At 37.7% G+C, this 23116-nt stretch overlaps 1 protein-coding gene across 2 annotated transcripts in view; it reads right to left on the bottom strand.

Annotated features, from left to right (window-relative positions):
- Positions 1-23116, bottom strand: part of PTPRO (protein tyrosine phosphatase receptor type O) — a 280097-nt gene that overhangs the window by 106859 nt on the left and 150122 nt on the right. For both annotated transcript variants that reach the window (XM_032253729.1, XM_032253730.1), the window contains exon 2: positions 12699-12972. In XM_032253729.1, coding sequence (XP_032109620.1) covers positions 12699-12972 — 274 coding nt within the window. The remainder of the gene's footprint in view (positions 1-12698; positions 12973-23116) is intronic.

The following is a 23116-nucleotide window of genomic DNA, read 5'->3' as shown; positions in this document are numbered from 1 at the left end:
TGATAACTCACAGACTAAATTATTTGTCTGAGGTAATTCAACAAGTACCTGGCAGTCTGTATCTCCGGATTCCTAGTTTATTTTTCTTTTTCTCATGCAAAGGAAATTTTACATTAGTAACAGACAAGTGACAGAAAATAAATTTTGGCTCAGGCCAATGATAGTTATATGATTATTTATTTCTTCATGTGAACATAGCACTTATTTTTTCTATATTAAGTATAAAATTTCAAACTGTCCAATGTTGTAAAAAATATATTATGTGGTGTTTATCAAGCCACTCTTTCTATAAAAGTTTAAAGAAAACATTTCTATTTTGCTTGAGTAGCTCATTCGCTGGAAAACTTTAAAAATACTCATTGTTTAAAATCGATGATCGATATGTATATCTCCTCCCCATCCCACCGTTTTGCAAAATTCTTATTAAACAGATTTTACTTGTGTTTTATTACTTTTATTAAGAATATATGCTAATTTGGTTTGGGATCACTTGTTATCCCAGCACTTTGGGAGGCCAAGGTTGGGTGGATAACCTGAAGTCAGGAGTTCGAGAACAGCCTGACCAACATGGTGAAACCCCGTTTCTACTAACAATACAAAATTAGCCAGGTGTGGTGGTGCATGCCTGTCATCCCAGCTACTCTGGAGGCTGAGGCAGAAAAATCACTCTAACCCAGGAGGCAGGGGTTGCGGTGAGCCAAAATCCCACCATTGCATTCCAGCCTGGGCAACAAGAGCAAAACTCCATCTCAAACAAACAAACAAAAAAAACAAAACAAAAAGAAAAGAAATATGAAAATAAGTAAAATTTAAAAACTGTTGAAACTCCAAAATCACTTTAAGCCTTGAGAAAGATGGGACTGTGATCTGAGTCACATATAGTTATAACTTCTGTTCTCAATTATAGGTTAACTCACTTTATTTTTCTTGTTCTGTACAATGACTAGAGGGAATTAGATGATGTTAGGGACAAAAACCTCCTGGCTTCTTAATTAATGACCCTTGTAGATTAACTTCCCGTCTTTCTTGTCCTGCTTTGCTTAGGTCAGATGACAGAAAACCCAAAAATAACTATTAGACTCTGTGTAAAAAAATGTTAAATGTACCCTTCCCAAAAAAGAAACACTGCTTATAACCAATGAAATTTCTATAACCATGTGTCAACCTTGTATGAATAATTTTTTGTAATCCTGATAAAAACTTCTCTGCCTCTGCCTATAGAAATGAAATCCTAATTTTACTACTTCAGAGACTGACTGCATGCTTACGGAGTTGGTGTTTCCACGTGTTCCAGCCTCACACTTTGTGCTTGAAAAAACTCTCTTTAAATGATATTCTGACCCTTTTGACCATTTTAGGTTGACAGAAAAAAAATTTTTTGATTCAAAGTTTTAGAATTGATTGAGAGGATTCTTGGACATCATCTATAGCCTGACCTAAAGAAATGTTCTTAGTTTAAACTTTACATTTAAAAAATTTCAATTTTAATAACATGACAACTCCAAATTTGACTTAGTTCATTTAATAAATAACTATTGAATATCCAGTATGTTTCAATCTGTAGCTGGATGTATTTTATTTTGTTGCTCAGGGTCTTAATCTATCTTTGCTTTTGACTTTAAGAGACCCAGAAATAATTGAAGCTACATGTTAATGCTTTGATTTTTCCTGAAATTTTCTGAAAAACCAAGCCCACATCTACCAAAAATTAGGAAGGCCTTCAGACTCCAATATATTTTGTGATCATGTCACTGTGGACTATGTGCTATAGTCTCTGGTTAAAAAGCTTGAATTTTCTCTGTCTCATCCCTAGTCTTCCTACATAAAGGTAACGTTTCAGAATGAACTCACTAACTCACTTACGTGCCATGTCAACCAACCAATCAACCAATCAACCAATCAACCAACCCTCAAAGACGCAGTTTTGAGTTCAAAACTCCCAAATAAGTTTCAAACTGCTTCAAGTTCTTTCTTTCAACCTAGCCTAATTTACTAACCCATGGAGTCTACCAGATCCAGCTATTGACTCTGGCCCTAAGAGAACTAAAATGAAAGGAAACAGAAAAAGCAGCCACGGAGCAGTAACTCCTCCACTGCTGCAGTCCTGTTTCACATCCTCGTCAGGGTTTCTTCTACTGAAAAGAGAAGTTAGAAGGGCACTCAATCTTTCATGCCCTGAGGCACGAAGTCTGTACATCAAAGCCACGATCAAACTTTGAAATTCAAGACATACTGGAGGATTAGAGGACAGATATTTTATTTTCTGATTTTTTTTCTTTTGCAACAAGCTACTTAAACTAAGAGAATGTCTAAAATGCCTGCTTATATGTTTGTTTTATATGTTTCCCTCAGCTTCAGTGTAAATGACCCAGGTTAGCTGTAAATCCTGTTGATGTCTAAGCATTACTGAGGAGTATTCAATCCAAGAACTACTGTTTTTAGAAGAACTAAAAATGTATAGTCTAAAAATATTGTACTATCTCTCCAGTGACTTCCCTCATTATCTTTCTTTTTAGAAATTAAGTGCTGTGGTATAAACCCGAGCTATAGTTACTAACAGGCATTTCAGTGATGACAAGGTTAAATCCTAATCTAAGTGAATAGTCCTCGTCCTGTCAGTCACTCCATTGTACTTCCCTTTCTTGTCTTAGGACCAGCCTGGACTGGACATGGAAACGGAGTTGCTGGAAAAAAGTGAATCATTTAATATCTTTGTTCGTTACTTTCTTGTCTACAGATGTTTTAATTTTTCAAATAAATAAAGTATTAGAAAATGTAGTTGAAATTTCCCCATATAACTTACCCAAATCCCATTCTTTTCCAACCATAACCAGAAGTAAATTATTACTTTGAATCTGGTATTTATCTTCTTATGCATTTTTTTAACTTTTATATTTGTAAGCATCCAACATTATTTCATGTTTTAAAATATTATGCAAATTATAACTATCCTGCAGCTTGTTTGTACTGCCTAACATTGCTTTAGATTTATTAATGTTGACACAAGAAAATTTAGAAACTTTATTTTAGTGTCCGTTTTGCAACTACACAACCTACACAATTTATCTGTTATTTTCTTAGTAGATTGATTGCTTTTAATCATTCAGTCTTACAAATAATGCTGCAGTAAATGTTTGTGGCATGTCTCATTAGGTTGCAAATCCTGGATAGTAGGGTCTATACGTCATCTGTATCAGATAGTCTCAGAAAGTTTTCTAACTGGATTAGGGCAATTTACATATCTATTAGCAGTGTATGATAGTTCCTCTTCCTCCATATTATTTTCCAACATTTGCTGATATCATCAGTCTTTTAAATTTTTGTCACTCTGAGGTGTGTGAAATTTTGTCTCTTTATTTTAATTTTCTGCTCATGGAGGAGATTAATTATTTTGTCTTTTGTTTTTTGGCCAATCAGCTTTCCTTTTCTAAGAATTGTTAATTTTTTTCACATGTTTTGGGGTTCTTTTTCAGTTTTTTCCCGCTAATTTGTAACATAATGTTTGTCATATACCATATTATCATTGTCATTTTTTTTTTAACAATTGTGTCTTCAACTTTCCTTCTGGATTTGCTTTTTTTCTTGCTGAAATATATCTATTAACAGTTCTTTAACTTAGAGCTATGGGTGTTAGGTTCTCTAGGCTTTGCATATTAGAAGTTTTCTTTATTTTATCTTTATTCTTAATGTGGTTTATTCTTGATGTATCTGGGTATAAAATTCTACGTAGACAGGTATTTTCATCAGTACTTTGAATATTTTTTTTGTTTTCTTTCACCAGTTACTGCAGAAGGGAAGACTTCTGACAGTAGAATAGTCATTACTTTGTAGATACTTTGCGTTTTTTTTTCTCTTGTACATTTTAAGCTTATTTATTTATTTTCATTTAACCTTAATAATCTGATGATATATAATAATGATGATAATAATAATATTCCATTATATATTTAGGCATGGTTTTAGTTTTGAATTTCTCTATTAGGTGCTTAGTTGGAATGCTCTGTCAGTCTGTGAATTCATGTCATTTTTCAAGTCTTAGAAATTCTCATAATCATTTCTCCAAATATTGTACCCATCATTCCCTCCATTCTTTTTCTTTAACTCTTAAGCCTTCTTAGCTAGAGCCTCTCCCACTTCCTTGCCTGTGAATTGCTGCACTGTGCTATATTATGGGGCAAATCGCACAGTATCATCTTCTAATTTACTAGCTCTTTATAACTGTTATCATTATAGAATTTGTCCCATCTACTGAAGCTTTTCAATTAGTAAACTTTAAATTTAATAAATCAAATTAATTTTATCCAGTTTGATGAATTAAATTTTAAGTTAATTTAAATGATATGTTTTCATTTATAAAAGTTTTAATTTATTCATGTTTATTCTATATGTTTTTATTTTATTTCTGAAAAATTTTTTTGAGATAGGGTCTCATCACATTGTCCAGGCTCAATTTGAACTCCTGGAATCACGGATCTGCCTGCCTCAGCCTCCTGAGTAGGTGGAACTGTAGGCACTGCACTGCACTGTTTCTGCCAAATTTTTTTCATTAATTCCCTGGTTTTAAAAAATGGCAGTGATTCTTACATTTTTGTCCTTGACCTTTAAAAATATAATTAAATTTTTGTTAAATTGCTATTTAAAATACAATCTGAACTGTTATAGTTGTTTTGATATCTATCCTTTTTAGCTTAAGTTCTTTGTGTGTTTTGAGACACAGGTTCTGGGCTCATTTTATGCTTTTCCATTCCCCCATTTCTCTCTTATTATGCCTTACTTTTGAAAGAATTAAGCCATTGCATCCTCTCAGCCTACCAAAGCACCTAGTCTATATAGCAAGGCATACGACATTATTTGGGCATTTTTAATATTGTGGATGATATAGTGGTTATCACAGATTCATTCACTGACTTAGAAAGTAACTAGACATGGACCTTGGTAGTAAGATGAGTATGTGTTGCCTGCATCCTCAGGCCTTTGTATATGTATTTTTTTTTTCTCAAACAGGAAGAATGTTTGCCTTAAGCAGAGAGCCTGACTCTGTGCCTTATCTAGAGTGGAGCATTTCAGTCCTTCCTACTACACTGCGGCCCAGACTCAGTAGTGTCTTTTCCAGACCCAGAGCACAGAGGGCCCATTACTTCAGCCCATTTCCCCACTTTGAGTTTTTATCTTGTTTCTGGTTCTTAGAGAACGATTGTGTTTTTTGGTCTGGCACTGTGCTTCTGGTTTTCTTTTTGCTTTGTGGTAGGAGCAAAAGTGGATGACAAGAAGAATGTACTGCATTATTTTGACCAGAAATCCTAGCATAAGTTTTTTCTTTATTTAAAAAAATGACATTTAGTATGATTATTTTTTCCTTCATTAGGTGTCTCATAGAATGAAAACTCATGTTCAAATTGAAGAATATTTTATGCCCCTTAATTATCTTTGAATCATTCAAGACAGATCACGAATGGGAAAGTTTTGAAAGTTCCGGATGTGGTTATCTCAGAGAAGAGACAAAGAAATAAAAGCAAATGTGGAGCACATAGTGTTTAAAGAAAACAAAAGTAGCTTTGTATTAATTATTACATGCTAACTGCTAAGAGTTGCTTCTTTCTGAGATTGCTCTGTTTAGCTGGACTAAAAAACTAAAGAAGCAATTGTGTTCATGTTCAGTAACCTCTGATGTGACCAACTGAAGAATGTATCTCTTCTGGCAGAGATTTCTTCAGGAAGAAGATCTGGGATTAGACCCTCACTTCTGATGGCATGCACAGGGAAAAGGGACTGGACTGAGGCCAGAGCTGCAGTTTGGTGTTTAGATTTGAGACCTGACCTGGCACCTCAAATCAAGCCGGTGAGGTATGTCTGGCAGCAGCAGCTACCATGTCCAGGTGAGGTGGTGATCATCACACCAGAACCTTAGTTCAAGTCCTCATCATTTCTTTCCTGGAGCATTTCAACAGCTTTCTAAATTATTCTCCTGCCTCCATTCTCATCTTAATTTTTTTATTCTTTTCTGCTCGAAATTTCAATGTCTGTAAGCTACTTGATATTCTCGCTGTAGTCAGAATCTTTGTCTTAAGTCAGTCACCTGCATCTCACTGATACTTCTCTGCTCAATCTGTTTCAATCTCCTTTGCTCCTGACACCTTGAGTAACTTTCTATTTAATGCCATTGATACTTCTTACATTGATTGATCCTATACTGCATGCTACACACTTTGTTAAGGAGTTCATGTTATTTCATAATGCCCCCCACCAAGTAGGAACTATAATTATCCAATATTACATATTATAATGATACGACAGATCAAGTGAGCAAACTACAGTCCACAAAGCCAAATCTGCCCTGCCACCTGTTTTTGTATGACTTTGGAGCTAAGAAAGGCTTTTACATTTTTAGATGCTGGACATAAACAAAAGGAGAATAGTATTTCATGGCACATGCAAATTATATAAAAATCAAATTTGGCGTCCATAAATAAAGTTTAATTATAACACAGTCAGGATTATTTGTTTATATACCATCTATGGCTACTGTCGTGTTGCAACAGCAGAGTTGTATAGTTGCAATATAGACTCTGTGGCCCTCAAAGCATAACACGCTTTGGCTTATTATCTAAACCATCATAGAAAAAGTTTGCTAACCCCTAGAATAAATGACAGTTTTGAAAACTAAGATTTAGAGAAATTAATCATCTGCCCAAGGCAAAATATACAGTTTTCAGATTGCTTTGACGCTAAAACTAATGCTCTGAACTACTACCGCAAATACTTCCTTGATAATTTTTCTATTCCAATGCAGGATTCAGGATCTCTTGGCTTGCAGCTTTGCTATGAGAGAGCTTTCCTCATTCAAATCTTATTATATAATTTCTTCCTATCACTTATAGGTTAAGGTCTAAATTCCTTTGCAAGGTACTTAAAGTTCTTCCCAACATTTCTAGCCACGTTTCTTGTTATTTTCTGGAACACCTAACGGCTGCCATCTTAACTCCCTGCGGTCATCAAGTGTGCCACGCTATGTGTACCTCCATTATTTGCATGTACAATTCTATTTGACTCTGTAACACTTTCCATTCGTTATTCTTTCAGCAAATTTTCCTTCATTTTTCAATGATTGTTTCTTCTGTGCTGCCTTCCCAGTGTTCCCTAGGAAGACCAGGCAATTTCTTTTACCTAACTCTTTCACAATGTCAGAGGTGTTTGAATCAGGGAAGCTCCATCTTGAATAGGGACTGGATAAAATAAGGCTGAGACCTAGTCGGCTAGACCTTGCTGATGAAACAGGTGGTGGTAAAGAAGCCGGGCAAACCCCACCAAAACCAATATGGCTATGAGAGTGACTTCTGGTCGTTCTCACTGTCTCATTATGCACTCATTATAATACATTAGCATGCTAAGAGACACCCACCAGTACCATGATAATTTACAAATGCCATGGCAGGGTCAGGAAGTTACCCTATATAGTTTAAACAGGGCAGGAACCCTGAGTTCCGGGAATTGTCCTCCCTTTCGGGGAAAACTCATGAATAATCCACCCCCTTGTTTAGCATCTAATCAAGAATAACCATGAAAATAGGCAACCAGCAGTCCTTGGGGCTGCTCTGCCTATAGAATAGCCATCCTTTTATTCCTTCACTTTCTTAGTGAACTTGCTTTTGCTTTGCACTGCGCACTCGCCCTGAATTCTTTCTTGCATAAGATCCAAGAACCCTGTTTTGGGGTCTGGATTGGGCCCCCTTTCTGGTCACAATAACTGTTATCATATTTTTTGTAATGGTATTTGTTTCTTCCACTATAGTAGAACATCTTTGATTATGAGTATTTTCATTTATCTTTATTTCTTTGGTATCTAGGAGATGGCACAGAGCATGTACCTGATAAGTAAAATAAAAACTCATGAATTATTTTTATTTAGAATAGCTCTGTACAAAATATTGTATTTGTAGAGTGTCTTCATGTGTATTATTTAATGTGTACAGCTACTATTCTGTAGAACGTCACTGACACATGACACAGCTGTGTGTATGTGACATTTCCTCAATTTCTAAGCAACTGATTCCAGTTATCCTTTTACCTGCTGAGAAACTACCTCTTCCTTCTGAAGTGCATGCAATATACTGAAGGTTCTCAATCAATTAAATATTAATGAGATGTCAGACCCTAAGCTCTGTGAAACTCTTTTGAGCTGGCCAAATGACTCTGCTGTGCCAAATTTATTCTTTGTCATGTTTTTCAGCTTTCTCTAAGAGTGACAGACTCAGAACAACTATAGCAAAATATCAAAGGACTGCCCTGGGGCCAATTGCTTTGTCATCACTGATTTCATCAAGACAAGCATCTAACACACACAGTAAATGACTGCTACAAAGGTACTCTTTTATTCTCAAGAGAAATGTGTCAACTCTGTGAGCAGCTACTACAAATGTTTTCCAAACTTGTTTAAAAAGCTTTCAGTTAGAAAAATAAAGATGGCAAAAATACATCATTAACTGACAAATAATGTTAGTTTCAGAGCTCAAAAGTAATCTTAGTCATCATGTATGTTAATTCCCTTTTTTAATGAAGGTGGAAGCTGTACCCAAATGTCACCAAATGCCAGCTCATGCCTAATGTCACAGAAATAATTTGTGCACTAATCCCCACTTCTTACATTCTCAACCTATTATTGCTCCTTAAATTTGGGATAATGAAATTGAGCCTTTAAAAATTGAGTACAAAGTGATATTTGATAGGCCATCATTAAATAATTTTACTCTTTAGAAATCAATACGTGTTTCCTCTTCCCCTTAAGATGTAGAAAGCCCCAGGACAACATCACTACTTCTCCACCTCAAGAAGAAAAAGCCAAGTAATCCACGAAATTATAACTATTCTTGAGGTCACAGGAGAGGTGAGATAGCAAGTCAACCAAATGATATGAATTCCAAGGAGTGACCAGCCCCTCTGGAGAGAGGGGACATATGATTTCACTTCGGCAAAGCACAGCAGGAAGAGGATGCAACATTGAAGCAGGTAAGAAGAAAACAGCTCCGATTTTAATGGATTCATAAAGATTGAGTATGGTCTAAATGGATGCATAGCATTGCTCTGTTCAACATGGTAGTTACTAGCTACATGGAGCTATTTAATTCAAATTTTAAATGAATTCAAACTAATTAAAATTAAAAATTAGTGGCTACTATGTTGGACAATACGGTTATAGAATATTTCCATCATCCAAAAGTTCTAGATCACCACTGGTCTAGACTAACTGGGAGAGGCAGACACAAACGAAGTCTACTATTTCTCTCTAGCTTTCCCTTTGGGCCTCTACCCCATACTCTTGAGGACTACCAGAGGCAAGACAGGGGACTGGAGAGAGTCTTCCTCTTTTGGGTTGGGGATTGGGGTGCTGGGCAAAAGGCATGCAGATGGTAATTGAAACCACGAAGAGGCCAGCGAGAACACTTACTTCCCTGGACCTTTCTTGAATATAAATAAGAAGCTTAATGTATTGTGGAGGGGCAGAAAAATCTTTCCTTTCTAGTTCTCAGGAAAAGATGACTTCTTTTGAAGGATGAATAGAAGCAAAAGACTCCTGTTGCTGGGAGAGGAGAAGAAACTCTTTTAGGCCCAGAGTCCTACACTGATAGTAGAGTATCAGTAGTTCTGCTACCACTGGAGAAGAGACAGGAAACTCTCTGACCCACAGATTTAAAGTAGAATTTCAGTGTCAGTGTAATTTGAGGGGTAAAAATGTCAAGAATGACCCATCTAGCATCACAGGGTCTGCCTAAGTCTGAGGCTGGACCATGAGAACCAAGGATACCCTCTGTCCCCACCAAAAACTTAGCAATGAGAGAAAAGTAACAGCAGTCTATTGCTGGGGGAGCTCTTCTGTGGTGCAGGTGTTCAGGGTTTGATGCTTACTGAGGGTGGAACTGGAACACTGAGAAATACCCTCTACCAGTCCTGGCAGCCTACCATGGGAAGAGTTAGAAATCTATGATGAGCGGGAGGTATCTAATGCCTTCAACCCAGCTCAACTATTGAGTAGATTGACTCACTCCCCATTCTACCTAACAGCCTAGCAATATGGTAAATTCAAATTCAACCATATAAATAATTGTATATTATAATATAATATTAATAATTACATGTATATTGTCTAAAGCTGCACTATTTAAATTGGTATCAACTAGCTACGTGTTGCTATTGAGCAATTAAAATTAGGCTAGTGCAGCTTTATTTTTACTTAAATTTATGTTTGAAAGTAAAAAGTGTATAAATTTGTATATTGATTATATTCTGAAATAATAGTTTGAATGTAGTGGATTAAGTAAACTATGTTATTAAAATTAATTTCACCTTTTCAAAAAGAATTTTAACGTGTCTACCAGAAAACCTAGTATTACATATGAGGTTAACATTCTCTTTTTATTAGGTAGTACTGTCCTAAATATTCCAGTTAAAAGACAGAGATTTTTAGATTGGAAAAAAAACGCAAGACTCAACTCTATGCTGTCTATAAGAAACCCTTTCACGTGTAAAGACATAAGTAGGCTGAAAGCAAAAGGATGGATTAAGCATGCCACACAAACACTTAAAAAAAACTAAAATGGCTATTTTAATATCAGACAAAAGGGACATGAACACGAGGCATATTGCTTGGCATATAGAGAGACATTACATATAGTCAGATGGTTCCGTTTATCAAGAAGACACAGCAATCCTAAAAGTTTTTGCGCCTAATAACAACAGAGCTTCAAAATATGGAAAGCATAAACCAAAAGAAGTGAAAGGAGAAATAGACACATTTACAGTGACAGGTGGAGACTTTCAGATTCCTTTACCAGTCATTATTAGAACCAGGAAACAGAAAATCAGTAAGGATATAGAGGACTTGAACAATCAACTTGATCTGATTTACACTTATTGAAACTTCACCCAGAAAGTGCTCACAGAATACACAGAAAGAAAGACCATATTTGGGTCCATAAAACAAATATCAACAACTTTCAAGTAAATGAAATCATATAAAATGTGATCTGATCACAACAGTACTTCCTCTACAAATCAATAAAAAAAGACGTCTGCAAAATTTCCAATTTTTTTTTTGACATTCAACACACTTGTAAGCCCTATAGTTCAAAGAAAAACATCACAAAGGAAAATATAATATATTTTCAATGGAACTCATTGCAAATGCTAAGTGATATCCTAAAAATCTTTTAGGATTGATTTACCTGATTTACCTGATAAATCAAGACATTGATTTATCACATGTCTTCACAAACAGTTAGCTAAAGGGCTGAATCCTCCAGCTGCAACTGATTAGGAATGGCTGAGTACATGCTCATAAATGTTGGATCAGCAATTGTCATTATAGTCCTAAATTTATTTTTCTCTGTGCCTTAGTTTTTTCCCCCTAGATCTCTCCTATTACTTGCTCAACTAAATCAAACTAATGTTTATGGATCATCTATTAAGCATGAAATTATGAAGATAAGAGCTTTTGATTTTAAGGAGTTTGTATTGCAGGCATTATGTACCTATATCTGCTGCCTAAATTTGACTTGCAATTCATCTTTTTCTAGAGCTTGTTTAAGATAGTATTTTACAAGGTAAATTCTCCCTTTAATTCAATTAATACATTTGTTCATTATGCCTATAAAGTTTGAAGGTCTTGGGTCTATGCCATTCCTAATTTTTAGGACTCACTACTGATCCTGGGACTCTGCCAATGGAGACTTGAATTAATTTTTGGCAGACATGTTAAGAATATATCCTCTAGCTTGGTTTTGAGTTTTTGCTCCTTGTAGTTTCTGTTTCCTTGTATGCCAACGGACAATATCACTGTCTTTTTCCTTAGTTATCACCAGAACAATCACACATAGATGGCATTTAACAAATTGCAGCTGTTGAAAAAGATGGACTGAAGAACATAAGCATAAAGTACTTTGCTGAGCCATTACATTGTACTGGGGATAAACTCTACTGTCTTACAAATAATCAGTTTTTCTTCCATATATTAACATAGACAGTAGATTCACATCTTATTTTGAGATTAGATATTAAAGTCAGCTAGTAAAGTGAAAAATATCACATGAAGTTAAAACTATTCCTAAAATTTCCGAATGTCAGCATTCACTCTTTATGACATGGACTAATGAAAGTTAAATTGCTATTAATTTTTTTCTTGTCATTTTTTTTCTTGAGAAGTAGAAGGCAAAGCTATTTTGAAGATGAGGTGGGGAATAACAACTGATGAAAAAAGATATCTTTTTCTATGTCTCAGTCAAAGACCTCTACTTGAATTTGAGCAGGGTAAATAGGAGTATCAGTTCATTGTCCTCCAAACTGAATTGCTTAATATGAGAATACATGCTCTAGAAAAAATAGACAAGTTATGATGACATTATTAAGCAACACAGCAGAAAATTACACCTTCCAATCATGAATTTGAAATTGTCACTTACTCTCAAAATATACTACTTCATTGAGATTTACTTTTTTGATTTGAAAATATTTTTGTTTAACACAATGCAAACAGTAAACATCAAACTTCAGCAAGATGCTATATTCTCAATAAAGCATAGAACTTTGAATCAATGTCACTTTGCATCAGGGCAGGAGATTTGGCCATTCTTGGTGGACTGCCTCAATTAGAGCCCCACGGGAATATACTCTAAGAAGAAACAGGGGACAATTTTACACATGATGCTTACTTGTTAACACAGTGATTGATCTGGATGGCTTGGTCACCACATTTCCATTTACCACTACCAGAGTGATTATATAATAAAGGCCATGATAACTGGCCTTAAAAACAACAGGAGGAGGCAAAGTGCTGTTGAATTCCTCAAATTCGAAGAAATAATTTTTGGATTCACCAGTTATCTTCACAACATACACAGATGCTGGACTGATGACGTCTGAAGCTTCTAATGAGACAATGATGTTATTATCATCTTGGACAGTTACATGGAAAGCTGTAGCATTCTGTTGAATGGAAGAGAAAAAAAGAGATGGAGGTTATATTCAGATAATTCATAATAAAGTTATACTAAGATAATTTTTACATAATATTTTATATCATAAACTGATGTTTATGATAAGCCTTATTTCTTAAAATAGAGTTACATAGGTATTTTAGTTACACAAGGAAAATCAGAAAGAAATTATCCATCTTAGGACTCTAATGATCTTCTCAGGGTTTTACTTGGAGGATTTTTTTCCATTGAAAAGATGCTTCCAGTTTGTGGACAGTGTCATGTAATAAACAAAATAAACATCTTGCATGCCAGGCGCCGTGGCTCACTCCTGTAATCCTAGCACTTTGGGACACTGAGGTGGGAAGATCATGAGGTCAGGGGATTGAGACCATCCTGGCTAACACAGTGAAACCTTGTCTCTACTAAAAATACAAAAAATTAGTGGGGCGTGGTGGCACATGCCTGTACAGTAATTCCAGCTACTCAGGAGGCTGAGGCAGGAGATTTGCTTGAACCTGCTCCTGGGAGGCGGAGGTTGCAGTGAGTTGAGATTGCACCACTGTACTCCAGCCTGGATGACAGAGTGAGATTCCATCTCAAAATAAAACAATGAAATGAAACCAAATAAAATAAACATCTTGTGGAGGAGTAAGTAATGAATGAATCATTTTGACACTCAAGTTCTAGGGAAGTTCTCTGTTTCAGCTATGCTAGCAAAGTTACATGGTTTAAAGAAATACACTCTTCTTACTTTAGAGGGAGTGATGATAGGAGAATATATCAAGGCAGTTCTTTCCCCTCTTCTCACCTGCTAGTTCTGAAAATTATTAGAAAGTCAGGATTGGGAAACTGGTGTTGATCCTTGTCATTAAAGATTAACCAGCATAATGTCGTAAAGATGAAGGAAGCTATGCTAGTGAAGAAGAGATCAGATGGTAGAGCTGCAGATGTCCACGGGAAAGTCAGCAGTTGACGGACTTTTTAAAAACTTTGCTCCAAGTCTCCAAATATATGTTTATGGACAATACTTGAAAAGCCATCCATGCAATTGGTTTAAATTTTCCTTCCTGATTCTGTCTCAGACTCCATCGGCAGAATTAATCTTTCCAGTCTCAAACAAGACTCATGTACTTTATACCACATGCTTGTGTTTATCTTCTAGTTATGTAGTGTCCTGGTTGAGTAAGTTATTCATTGCACTGAGCCTCAAATTTCTCTTACATAATAGCAGGATAGAAAAATTGCTGAAACTTGTTCAGAATCTACAGGGATTCAGGCACTATGCCAGGTGCTCCATATAAAAATACCTCATTTATAATCACTCTCATGATATAGGTATGGTTATTTTTAATCTCACATTGTAACTGAGGAATCTGAGGCTCAGAAAGATTAAGTCACTCATCCATGGTCACAGGTACAAAAAGTCAGCCTAATTATTTTTCTATATGTCCATTTATCTTCACCTCTTAACTTACTTTCCTAGCATCAAGTCTGTCAAGTTTCTGTTACATCAATGAAGGAATGGCTGATTGAATTACTGATATATGGGCATTTTCCTCTAACAAATTACTCAATTTATTGATTTTGGTTCTATTATTCTTATTTTTAATAGACACATACAAATTTTACATCTTTATGGGATACCGTATGATATTTTGATACATATATACATTGTGTAATGAGCAAATCAGGGTAATTAGTATATCGATAACATCAAACATTTATCATTTCCTTGTGTTGGGAACATTCAAAATCCATTCTTCTAGCTATTTGAAAATATACGATAAAGTGTTAATATAGCCCCCCCCCCCCCATAGTAACAGAGCATTAGAACTTATTCCTCCTGTCTAGCTGTACTTTTGTCTCCCTCAGCCAGCCTTTGGCTGTTCCCCTGTCTCCCCCTTCCTTGGCTCTAGTAATGACTTCTGCTAGGGGAACTTGCAGTTGTTCTACTTCTATGAGAGCAAGTTTTTTTTAGCATTCACATATGAGTAAAAACATGGTATTTATCTTTTTGTGCCTGGGTTATTTCACTTGATGTATTGTCCTTCAGGTTCATCCATGTGGTTGCAAATGACAGAATTTCCTTCTTATTTTAAGTCTGAATAACATTCCGTGTGTGTGTGTGTACGTGTGTGTGTGTGTGTGTGTGTGTGTGTGTGTGTATGGTAGTGTATATATACACCACATTTTCTTTATCCATTCACCCTCTGAATGACATTTAAGTTGATTCCGCATCTCACCTCCTCTGAAGAGTGCTGCAGTAAACACGGGAGGGCAGAGAAATCTTCAACATACTGATTTCCTTTCCTCTGGATAGGTACCCAGTAGTGGGATTGCTGGATCATATGGTAGTCCTATTTTTAAGTTTTTGAGGAACCTCCGTAATGTTTTCCATAATGGCTGAACTAATTTACATTTCCACTGACAGTTTAACTTATTGATTTTGGTATCTCACATATTGTCAGCAACCAAATGAAGCACACGATACAAATCCCTATCCTACAAGAGGCTTTATAGAACGAAAAATGGACTGGCTTTTTCTTCTTATTTCATTTTTTGGAAATCCAGATTTGACAGGTCCTAGTACTTATAGTGAATGTGTGGCATAAACAAATTTAATTCTGTCTTAACATTTAATAGACTAAATTGTTTTCCTCATATTCTCACCATACCAGATGGTAAGTCCTCTAAGGTCAGGGACTGCATTTTATTTCCAGCTACATCTTCAGCTCTAGGACCAGTACCTGGCATATGCTAAGTGCTTTTGATGTGGGTGATCCCAGGCAGATTTCTGTAATATGAGCTAGACATTAAGAATAAACTTTTAGGAATAGGAACAGCTCCGGTCTGCAGCTTCCAGCAAGATTGATGCAGAAGGTGGGTGATTTCTGCATTTCCAACTGAAGTATCCGGTTTATCTCACTGGGACTGGTTGGACAGTGGGTGTGGCCCACGTAGGGCGAGCTGAAGAAGGATGGGGCATTGCATCGTCCCGGAAATGCAAGGGGTTGGAGGATTTCTCTCCCCTAGCCAAGGGAAGCCGTGAGACGGTACCAGGAAGAATGGTGCATTCTGGCCCAGATACTGCACTTTTCCCACGTTCTTCACACTGGCAAACCAGGAGATTTCCTCTGGTGCCTACACCACCAGGGCCCTGAGTTTCAAGTAGAAAACTGGGTGTCCCTCTGGGCTGACACTGAGCTAGGGCAGGAGCTTTTTTTTTTTTTCCCATACTCCAGTGGCACCTGGAGCACCAGAGCCCTTCGCTCCCCTGGAAGTGAGGGCTGAAGCCAGGGAGTCAGGTGATCTGGCTTGGTAAGTCTCTCCCCCACAGAGCACAGCAAGCTAAGATCTTCTGGCTTGAAATTCTCACTACCAGCACAGCAGTCTGAGGTTGACCTGGAACAATCAAGCTTAGTCAGGGGAGGGGCATCCGCCATTGCTGAGGCTTGAGTAGGTGATTTTACCCTCTCAGTGTAAACAAAACCACTGGGAAGTTCTAACTGGGCCAAATACCCTGCAGCTCAACAATGCCTCTGCGGCCAGACTGTCTAGACTCCTCCTCTCTGGGCAGGGCATCTGTGAAAAAAAGGCAGCAGCTCCAGTCAGTGACTTATAGATAAAACTTCCAGCGTCCTGGGACAGAGCATCTGGGGGGAAAGGGTAGAAAGGGGCACAGCTTCAGCAGACTCAAATGTTCCTGCCTGATGGCTCTGAAGGGAGCAGCAGATCTCTCAGCACAGCGTTCAAGCTCTGATAAGGGACAGACTGCCTCCTCAAGTGGGTCCCTGACCCCCATGTATCCTGATTGGGAGACACCTCCCAGTAGGGACCAAAAGACACCTCATTCAAGAGAGCTCTGGCTAACATCTGGTGGGTGTCCCTCTGTGACAAAGCTTCCAGAGGAAGGAACAGGCAGCAATCTTTGCTGTTCTGCAGCCTCTGCTGGTGATACCCAGGCAAGGACGATCTAGGGTGGACCTCTTGCAAACTCCAGTAGACCCGAAGCAGAGGGACCTGATGGTTAGAAAGAAAACTAAGAAACAAATGAATAATATCTACATCAACAAGAAGGATGTCTACTCAGAGACCCCATCCAAAGTTCAACAACATCAAAGACCAAAGGTAGATAAATCCACAAAGATGGGGAGAAACCACTGCAAAAAGGCTGAAAATTCCAAAAACTAGAACACCTCTTCTCCTTCAAAAGATCAAAACTCCTCACCAGCAAGGGAACTAAACTGGACAGAGAATGAGTTTGATGACTTCACAGAAGTAGGCTTCAGAAGGTGGGTAATAACAAACTTCTCCAACTAAAGGAGCATGTTCTAACCCAACTCAAGGAAGCTAAATACCTTGAAAAAAGGTTAGACAAATTGCTAACTAGAATCACCAGTTTAGAGAAGAACATAAAGGACCTGATAGAGCTGAAAAACAGCACAAGAACTTCACCAAACATACATAGTATCAATAGCCAAAGTGATCGAGCTGAAAAAAGGATATCAGAGATTGAAGATCAACTCAAAGAAACAAAATGAGAAGAAAAGATTAGAGAAAAAAAGAGTAAAAAAAACTGAAAAAAGCCTCCAAGAAATATGGACTATGTGAAAAGACAAATCTACATTTGATTGTTGTACCTGAAAGTGATGGGGAGAATGGAATCAAGTTGGAAAACACTCTTCAGGATATCATCCAGGGGAAGTTCCTTAACCTATAAAGGCAGGCCAACATTCAAATTCAGAAAAAACAGAGAACACCACAAAGATATTCCTTTGAGAGGAGCAACCCCAAGACACATAATTGTCAGATTCACCAAGGTTGAAATGAAGGAAAAAATGTTAAGGGCAGACAGAGAGAAAGGTCGGGTTATCCACAAAGGGAAGCCCATCAGACTAACAGCAGATCTCTCTGCAGAAACCCTACAAGCTAGAAGACAGTGGGGGCCAATATTCAACACGCTTAAAGAAAAGAATTGTCAACCCAGAATTTCATATCCAGCCAAATTAAGCTTTCTTCTTCCTCAGTTTACCCCAGAACTTCCAATTCCATGTTGGGGTTTGAGTGCCCCTCTAGAGGAAGGGATTGTTCTATACTTAAATTGATTCCCAGGGCTCTTTCTAAAGAAGCAAAAGGGGCTGGGGATGGGAGTGTCTGAAGGTTAAAGTAGCAACAGATGCCTTCTTCCCTTTCATAAGTAAGTTTTTTATTCTTCATCCTCACCATCTCAGGCTTTACATATGGAATCCGTAGAATAGAGTGGTTGGGGATCTTCCCTTGCTCTCTAGAGTGGGTAATGGTGAGAGAAGGGAATGTATTTTTAAAAATTAAATTTAATAATAGGCTACTCTAACCTCCTTTTGCCTGTGGTTGTGGTCTGTGCCTGTTGGTTCTTTTCTGCTAATAGGGTGCACAAAATTCTCTTACTGTTTTTTCTCCCTTCCCCATAACCACACACATGAACAAAGGTTCCTAATCCTTCAAAGGAAAACTGATCTTAGATTATTACCTGTATAATGTAAATTGGGATTAACACCAATACACATTAAGACCAAAATAGAGATATAGACCAGTGGAACAGAACAGAGGCCTCAGAAAGAATGCCACATAACTACAACAATCTGATCTTTGACAAACCTGACAAAAACAAGCAATGGGGAAAGAATCCCCTATTTAATAAATGGTGTTGGGAAAACTGGCTAGCCATATGCAGAAAGCTAAAACTGGATCCCTTCCTTACACCTTGCACCCAAATTAACTCTAGATGGATTAAAGATTTAAACATGAGGCCTAACACCATAAAAACTCTAGAAGAAAACCTAGGCAATACCATTCAGGACATAGGCATGGGCAAGGACTTCATGTCTAAAACGCCAAAAGCAATGACAACAAAAGCCAAAATAGACAAGTGGGATCTAATTAAACTTAAGAGCTTCTGCACAGCAAAAGAAACTATCAATAGAGTGAACCAGCAACAAACAGAACAGAAAAAAATTTTTGCAGTCTACCCATCTGACAAAGGGCCAATATCCAGAATCTATGGAGAACTTAAACAAATTTGCAAGAAAAAAACAAACAACTTCATCAAGGATATGAACAGACACTTCTCCAAAGAAGACATTTATGCAGCCAACAAACATATAAAAAAAAGATCATCATTACTGGTAATTAGAAAAGTGCAAATCAAAACCATATTGAGATACCACCTCACACAAGTTAAAATGGTGATCATTAAAATATAAAGAACAACAGATGCTGGAGAAGATGTGGAGAAATAGGAATACTTTTACACTGTTGGTGGGAGTGTAAATTAATTCAAAATTGTAGAAGACAGTGTGATAATTCCTCAATGATCTAGAACTAGAAGTACCATTTGACCCAGCAATCCCATTACTGGGTATATACCCAAAGGATTATAAATCATTCTATTATAAAGACACGTGCACACGTATGTTTGTTGCAGTGCTGTTTATGACAGCGAAGACTTGGAACCAACCCAAATGCCCATCAATGATAGAATGGATAAAGAAAATGTGGCACATATACTCCATGGAATACTATGCAGCCATAAAAAAGGATGAGGTCATGTTCTTTTCAGGGACATGGATGAAACTGGAAACCATCATTTTCACCAAACTGGCAAAAGAACAGAAAACCAAACACTGTATGTTATCACTCATAAGTGGGTATTGAACAATGAGAACACATGGACACAGGGAGGGGAACATCACACACCAGGGCCTTGGGGACACAGGGCTGGGGAGGAATAGCAGGGAGTGGGGGCACTGAGGAAGGGATAGCATTAGGAGAAATATCTAATGTAGATGATGGGGTGATGGATGCAGCAAACCACCACCATGGCATGTGTATATGTATGTAACAAACCCGCACAATCTGCACATGTACCCCAGAACTTAAAGTATTTAAATATTTTTTTTAAAAAAAGACCAGACTAAGCCAGGCTAATTCATCTGTAGAATATTTTTAAAGATAGTTGACATTTTCAGCCACAGCATTTCACCAGCTAAGATTTGAAATTAATAGACTTCTATTAGTAACTCAAGCAATGGCCAGTACCCTTAATATGACTAGAAAGGTCCAGGTTACTATCATAGATGCTTGATCTCTTTTCCCTTACTATAATTTCTTTCAAAACCTATTAGCCGATGATCATAAATAGCCTAGCCTCCTGCACCAAACCCAGATGTATTGCATTGTTAATGCTTCATGGCCTGTGTACAGTCTGCCTTCCAACTTTGCTCTGTCAGTGTCCCAAGGAGGTGTTGAAGCAATAGTGGGTGTGAAAAATCAATTGAGAATGTGTCAATTTTCTTGGCCACCAGAAGCACAGAGCAGCTGGGCCATAATTGTCCCCTGCTTGATGGAGTAGGGCATTACCAGCAGTCCATGAGCAAGCCCTGGGTACTGTGCATGGGTGAGGAGCATTTGCTGATGAATGTATAGTGTAGTGGTGGGTCAGAGCTGTGCAAGAGATACCCATGCACCCAGATGTTCTAGGCCTCAAAGGTAGATGGGATGCCCTCCCATCCTGGTGATCGTGCCATGAAGGCTGTCAGCACAATGTGTGCTTGTGACGGACAGACCCAAAGTGCAGCGGGGACACTTGACAGTCCTAGTGAAGTCATCAGCACCTGTTTTGGTGGGTTACTTTGCCTAAGGGTGCACGTGTTCTTGCCACTTCCTCCCCACTCACTCTGAAGGCTAACTCCTGCTCCTCCTTAATGCCCCCATACCCTTGCTGCTGCAGCTAACTCGATGGTAATGGATCCTCTCTTTACTAGGAGCACTAATTCTTCCTCTAGCATCATCAGCTTACTTTATTGTGGAGAATACGATGCATTTCCTAAGCAAAGCAAAGAGCCCTCCCTCTGGCCTTCCTCAGCAAAACAAAGAGCTCTCCCTCACCTCATGGTGAATACATTGCCCCAATCAGGCAGGGAATACAAGTAATATGCAGGTTGCCCTCAACATCACCTGCTTCATCGTCTTCCCTTCCTCTAAAAGAAAATTCATCAGCATTGAAATACTTCTAAAATTCTGGCAGTAAAACAACAGCAGCAACAACAACAACAACAAATTAGACCCCAATTAGCTAGTGCACTTGAGGTCTCCAGCAGTACTTCTTAAACTTCTCATTTTTCCCCATCATAGCACCCTTCTCTCTTTAAACCTCTTTCTTCAGATTTTATTTTTTCTTCTCCTCTATCCTTTTGCTTTCTTTAGAATCCTCTATAGACAGACATTACAAGAGGAGATTTGGAACAGCTGGGATGTACTCACTGGATAGAGAAGACAGGTACAATGAAAAGAAAGAGTAATCACACCCATGGTAGAAGTTACTAATTGATATTTAATCGATACAAATCAAGAATCTGCTAAGGACCACACAGTCTGCTAAGTACTGGGGACCCAAAACACAATCCTGCCTCCAGGAGCTGCAAGTTTGGTGGTGGTCAGTGGTTGTTTATTCATGAAATGTTTAGTAAATGGGGAATCCAGATTATAAATATGCTTTCAAATTAACTGAGAGCTGATAGAAAAATCCTTTTATTTTTAACCTACTGGAAAATTTGCCAAATTGCATTTCATTTTTCATGATAGATTTTTTTTTATTTTACTTTGGGCTCTGGGGTATATCATGTGCACATCATAAGTACATACATGCCACATCCCCTGCCCTCCCCCCCCCCGCCCTCACCTACATTAGGCATTTCTTTGGGTGTTATCCCTCCCTATCCTTCCCGCCCCCGCTGTCCATCCCCTCCCCTCCCCTCCACATCCCCACCTAGCCCAGTAAGTGTTGTTCCCTTCCCTCTGCCCAAGTGTTTTCATTGTTCATCACCTGCCTATGAGTGAAAATATGTGGTGTTTGGTTTTCTGTTCTTGTGTCAGTTTGCTGAGAATGACAGTTTCTAGGTTCATCCATGTCTTTATAAAGGACATGAACTCATCATTTTTTATGGCTGCATAGTATTCCATGGTGTATATGTGCCACATTTTCTTTGTCTAATCTATCATTGATGGGCATTTGGGTTGATTCCAGAGTCTTTGCTATCATAAAAAGCACTGCAATTAACATGTATGTACATGTGTCTTTATAATAGAACGATTTATAATCCTTGTGGCAATTCCTCAAGGATCTAGAAATAGAAATTCCATTTGACCCAGCAATCCCATTACTGGGTGTATACCTAAAGGATAAATTTTTCAGACCAAATGTACTTTAGAATTTATTTTGAATCTTAGAACTTTTGTATCTCAAAGACCTAAAAATAATGATCCTTACTAATAAATCTTACTGTCCACAAATGTAAATAGAAAACATCTACATATTGTGCTTCATATCTGCAAGTTGCATTTTTAGGAGAAAATATCTATTTGTTTTTCCTTATTATTCACTTTTCACATAGATAGTACTGTTTGGTGCATAATGGGAAAGCTTATTAAGCGAAATGTAGACAAATCAGGCACTGAGTATCCAGTAGCACTGAAATCTGGCTTTTGGTTCTCATTGATTATAGCAGGCGATTCTCTAGCTCAGAAAACAGTAAGTTTATAAGCATCAGCTATGTAACTATTAAGAATTTTTTCTCTGTGTTTCAGCAGCCAATAACTGAAGGCGGTTGTAATAATAAGGAGAGGAGTAAATAGACTCAATTTTGTAAAGTGTTTAAGAAATATATATCTAATGTGTGTCATGATGCTTCATAGGCAGTAAAATCATCCAGATAAAGGGACTAATCTTCCAAATGCTAATGACAGCTTTGGGGATGATTGTATCAGCCATGAAAATAAGCATTGGCCCATGCACTACCGGGTTGCCAAAAATAAATCAGAGTGGGCTAATCAGATTCAGTTGGTGCGACTAATGAGAGGAAGGCAGCAGGCCAAGTGAGATCTAGGCAGTGCGCCTAAAAGAAGTGTCATCTGTGCTCTTGCTTTCTACCCTGTCTTCTTTACCCTAGCTTTTCTTGGAATCTATGTTCAGGAAAAAATTCTGAGTGTACACTGCAGGCATGTAACCCCTGCTGAGAAGTGGAACAGGAAGGGACAGTTAATAGAAATTGATCTGATAAATGTAGGCAAGTCCAATGGTGATTTACTTGGTTCCTGTGAAAAATATGTAAAAG

Source organism: Sapajus apella, unplaced genomic scaffold, assembly GCF_009761245.1.
Source record: "Sapajus apella isolate SASKATOON/1434 unplaced genomic scaffold, GSC_monkey_1.0 scaffold84, whole genome shotgun sequence".
Classification (NCBI taxonomy): Eukaryota; Metazoa; Chordata; class Mammalia; order Primates; family Cebidae; genus Sapajus; species Sapajus apella.
This window is presented reverse-complemented; position numbering and strand designations above follow the sequence as displayed.